Below are 5,000 nucleotides of genomic sequence, written 5' to 3' on the forward strand. Positions count from 1 at the left end.
ATTTATTTTGGTTAACTTATTGTTTATATATATATAATTTCAAAAATTTTCAATATATTTTTTTATTCACACAAAGTTTGTAGGAAATATGCATAGCTTTCAGGTAATATCTTTGCTTTGTCAATCAAGCAACATGAGAACTAGTTATATATATTTAAAGAGTAACTGCTATTTAAATAAATAAATAGATAGATAAAATACAAATATTTAATGGATCGCTTTAATTTTTTTACTATTCTGATCTCCAAGTATCCTTGACATCGTGTAAAAATGTTAAGATGATTGGGTTAGTTTTAATGTATTTAGACCTGGCAGAGGTATCTCCCCTTAATATAAACTTTTATAGTGAAATAAGAAACTATTCTTAAGGCACTGTTATGCTTTGAAATGCCAATTTTAGCCGGACTTAACAGGTATTATTGTATGAGGTTAGTGGACACCAGGGTTGGCTATTTTTTTTTCTTTTTTTTTTTTAATCAGATTTATTTGATTTAAATAGATTTCTTTCTTTTTATAAATTTTAGATATTGTGGGATTGCTATCTGATATGCAATCTGATTGCTAAATAGCATTTTTAGCATATCAATATAAGGAGCAGTGTTATATAGACTTGCCACAAGTATACAAGGAACGGTATAAGCCGTATGTGAGGACGGTATGCTCAGGTTCACTCTATTCCTCCAAGATTTTTCTCATCTTGGTGACATTTGCTGCATTGTCTGTCACAACACTTCCAATGTGACAACCAAAATCTTGTTCAGCCTTCTTGATCGAATTTTGTACAAGTTATAGAAGATATTCAGCAGTGTGAGGTTTCCTTGATGTGTCTATTGTGTCAACTAAATAAATCTGACCAGTGGATGTTGTTAGAGTGACACATATTATGGGCTCATTATGGATGTTAGACCACCCATCAATTGAAAGACATACAATTTCATTATTCAGGTCATCTGCACACTTTTTATATTCCTTTTCATATACAAGATCCAAGTACTTATCAGCAATATCTTTTCTGGATGGAGGAATATAATCTGGCCTCAGGTTCTGAACCATCTTGAGAAACTGAGGATGCTGAACAAGACAAGAATACCTGTTAAGTCCGGCTAAAATTGGCATTTCAAAGTATGAACTTTTATAGTGAAATAAACAATAAAAGTTTATATTAACTTATACTGCATTGAATAAGTCAATAGTTGATACATTTGTCCTACATGCAATGTTAGGTTTCTAGTTTTGATATATTTGTCCAATATGAAATGTTAGGTTACAAAGAAAGCAATGGCCTCCGCTAGCGGACCCAGGGATCTGGGTGCGCACGTCCTGTGTAATAGTAGTCCTTAATATATATATATATATATATATTATATATTTATATATATATATATATATATATGTGTGTGTGTGTGTGTGTGTGTGTGTGTGTGTGTGTGTGTGTGTGTGTGTGTGTGTGTGTGTGTGTGTGTGTGTGTGTGTGTGTGTGTGTGTGTGTGTGTGTGTGTGTGTGTGTGTGTGTGTGTGTGTGTGTGTGTGTGTGTGTGTGTGTGTGTGTGTGTTCCTTTTAGAGCTTACTTATCTACGCCAGATACTTATGAGGCAGTGTAACTACGGACCTACTAGAACGCAAGGTTGCTGTGAGAACGTTGGACCAAGCAAAGACCGTCACTGTATTCTATCAGAATATCTTTTGTAGCTCTTATCGATAAGATGAGAAATGAAACAGATAAAAGAAATCATACATAGGAATTGTAAACAAATGGGTGATTACGAGAGATCAAGAGTAACCATTTTCTACGACAGCCATCATATTTATTTCCTAGTCATGAAAAAAAATCTGTATGGCAATGGCGGTATATTATCGAAAACCAATGTTGTATATGATTACCGTCGTATTTCTGGGGACTTCGCACCCCATAACTCTGCATACTTTGGGTTTACGACATGCCAAATAAGCAGACGGTTCTTCTTATAGTTACAAAAAGGAGCAATCAAACAACAACACCTTCATTACTACCAGGCTGTATTAGACAGAGAGACTATTGTCAATAACACCAAGATAGTCGCACAATGTAATCGGCTAAGTCATTAACACACTTATCACGTGCTAGACCAGATTCGAGTCCTTGGCCGTACCACGTTCAATTTCTACATGTTGGCCTCCACGAGTCTTCCTCGATGTTGATGGTTTAGAATTAAAGTGTATTGTGGCTGATAATATGTATATATATATACATATGCATGTATATACAAGTTTATATATATACATATATATATATATATATATATATATATATATATATATATATATATATATATATATATATATATATAACTTAAACCCACTCTCGGAGAAAGATAAGCTGACATGATGTTCTCAGTTTTTTGGAAACCAAGTTGCAACCGTCACAAGATAAACTTCCCCTTTCAGTTTCTAAATTGATTAGTTTAACACGTCTTTGTATTACTTCCAATGTTTTCTCCTTCAAAAATTCTTTTTTCAGGCAAAGGTACGGTTGCAGCCTGAGTTCTAACCTTTCCCCGGTGTTGGCGAACCTATACATGGAATACTTTGAGTGCGTACTTTTACCTAGTATCAAACCAGCCGACATGTTCTGGTTCAGATATGTAGATGATGTTTTCACTATCTGGGATGACAAATGGGGTTCTTTCAATGTTTTTCTTGATAGTCTTAACAATTTAGCACATAATATTAGATTTAAAGTAGAATGGGAAATTGAAGGAAGAATACCTTTTCTTGATATTTTAGTGATCAGATGTCCAGATAATTTTGTCCTTTACAGTATATAGGAAGCCTACTCATACGGGCAGTTATTTACATTTTTTCAGTAATCATCCGGATAATATAAAATATAGTGTTGCCTCGGGCCTTTATTTAAGAGCTCTTCGGATTTGCAGCCCGGAATTTCTCAACTCAGAAATTGAATCAGTGCGCACTCAATTATTAAAAATAGGCTACCCAGACTGGTTTCTGACAAAAGCCCTCAGCAAAGCCAAAACCAGTCATTTTAGAACAAACAATTCCAACTCAAAATTTGTTTGGGATAAATCAAATATCAAACTCCCTTATAACGAATCCATGCATGCAGCATCTAAATTATTACCTAGGAACCAAATCAAGGTCACTTTTAGTTACCCAAATAATATTTTTAAAAAAAGTAGTAAATGTCCATCATAGAACATCTAATAAGGACATATCTGGAGTATACAAGATACCATGTCTCGACTGTGATAAAGTGTACTGGGGACAAACGGGACGTGATCTACCCACTAGGATCAAAGAACATAAAAATTCTATACGATACGGCCAAGAAAACTCAGCTGTATTCCTCCATTCTAGCCTTTTAGATCACAGAATAGATTGGAGGAATGCAGCTACAGTGTACAATTCAAATTGTAGTTTCAAAAGAAAAATTATTGAGTCCTCACTAATAAAAAAGTTTCCTAATTATAATACATCCAAAGGTCAATGGTCACCTGATGCTATAACTAGTATGGCGGTTGACAAGTTCATCTCTACAGGACGTAACGTCCGACCTCACTCGGGGCAAGTGACCTGAGGCTTACTGAGTCCCCCAATGCCCCTTCCTCCTCTGTATATAACCTCTTGTCTATGTACCCTATAATTGTAACTGCTGAAGAGGACCACAGTCAGTGGTCGAAATATACGGTTTTACTCTGTATCTCAGCTTATCTTTCTCCGAGAGTGGGTTTAAGTTTTATTTTATTCGTGTGTTACGACACCTACGTTACTTGAATATATATATATGTATATATATTATATATATATACATATATATATATGTATATATATATATATATATATTTGAACACACACACATATATATATATATATATATACATATACAGATATACATGCATGTATGTACATGGCCTGTAGCAGGGATGGGTGATGTCTCCGGAGTTCTTAAACATATCTATGAAAAAAGTCGTGAGATGATAACAGAAGGTCAACATAGGGAAATGAAAATGTAGAAAAGAAATGAGAGATGGGTTTCTAAGCCCTTCACTAGTGGTTGACATATTTTTCTCTTCTTGTAGCTACTGCCATGATAATCTAATCAAGCCCGTGACAAGACAGACATTAGAGAGAGAATCATCTCCCTGTCGGCCGTCTTCATAAACCATGGTGCTAGTCTCTATCTGAAGGAACTCTCTATCAATTCTGTAATTCCTTCACGTTTTCTCATGAGGCGAGACGAGAAACCTATGTCTACTCCATTCCTTTTACTCCAGCTGGCCAGTGACAAAGAAACTTCACAAAAAACAACAACAACACAAAAAATCTTGTTTCTTCCCATCATGAAAAAAACACCAAAACAACACCAAAAGAGGCAGTTAGATCGTTCTGGCAAGTCATGGAACAGAGCAGAGTGTCCGCAGGGTGCTTACCTGTAATAGCTACGTCAGAGGCAATCAAATGCACCTCGTGCCGGGCCGCCATCCCGATCATTCCGGAGACGGTGCCATTCGGGTAAGGATTCCCCCAAGTCTCGTCGCCCTTCATATGGAAAATCCGGGACCTGGAGGAGGATTAGCACCTCGATAATCCCGAACTCTTTCCATCTCGAGGAACATCTTTTTATTAATCATTATTATTCCTATCACTACTGTTGTTGTTGTCATTATCATATATATTAATACGATAGCGTGTGTGTTATTTTGTGTGTCACGCTTCTCGAATTGTTGAAATAAGGCGTGTTTGTTCCGTAGACTTTATTATTATTGTTGTTGTTATTGTTGTTGTTGTTGTTATTATTATTATTATTATTATCATTATTATTATTATTATTATTATTATTATTATTATTATTATTATTGTTGTTGTTGTTGTTGTTGTTGTTGTTGTTGTTGTTGTTGTTGTTATTATTATTATTATTATTATTATTATTATCATTATCATTATTATTATTATTATTATTATTATTATTATTATTATTATTATTATTATTATTATTATTATT

At 34.5% G+C, this 5,000-nt stretch overlaps 1 protein-coding gene across 1 annotated transcript in view; it reads right to left on the reverse strand.

Moving 5' to 3' along the window:
• The window catches only part of LOC143039290 (glutamate receptor ionotropic, kainate glr-3-like), a 37,373-nt gene that overhangs the window by 13,468 nt on the left and 18,905 nt on the right, over nucleotides 1-5,000 (reverse strand). Inside the window, exon 3 of the mRNA XM_076209164.1 lies at nucleotides 4,429-4,559. Coding sequence (XP_076065279.1) covers nucleotides 4,429-4,559 — 131 coding nt within the window. The remainder of the gene's footprint in view (nucleotides 1-4,428; nucleotides 4,560-5,000) is intronic.

Source organism: Oratosquilla oratoria, chromosome 26 (genome assembly GCF_046742065.1).
Source record: "Oratosquilla oratoria isolate Oo_2021 chromosome 26, ASM4674206v1, whole genome shotgun sequence".
Lineage (NCBI taxonomy): Eukaryota > Metazoa > Arthropoda > Malacostraca > Stomatopoda > Squillidae > Oratosquilla > Oratosquilla oratoria.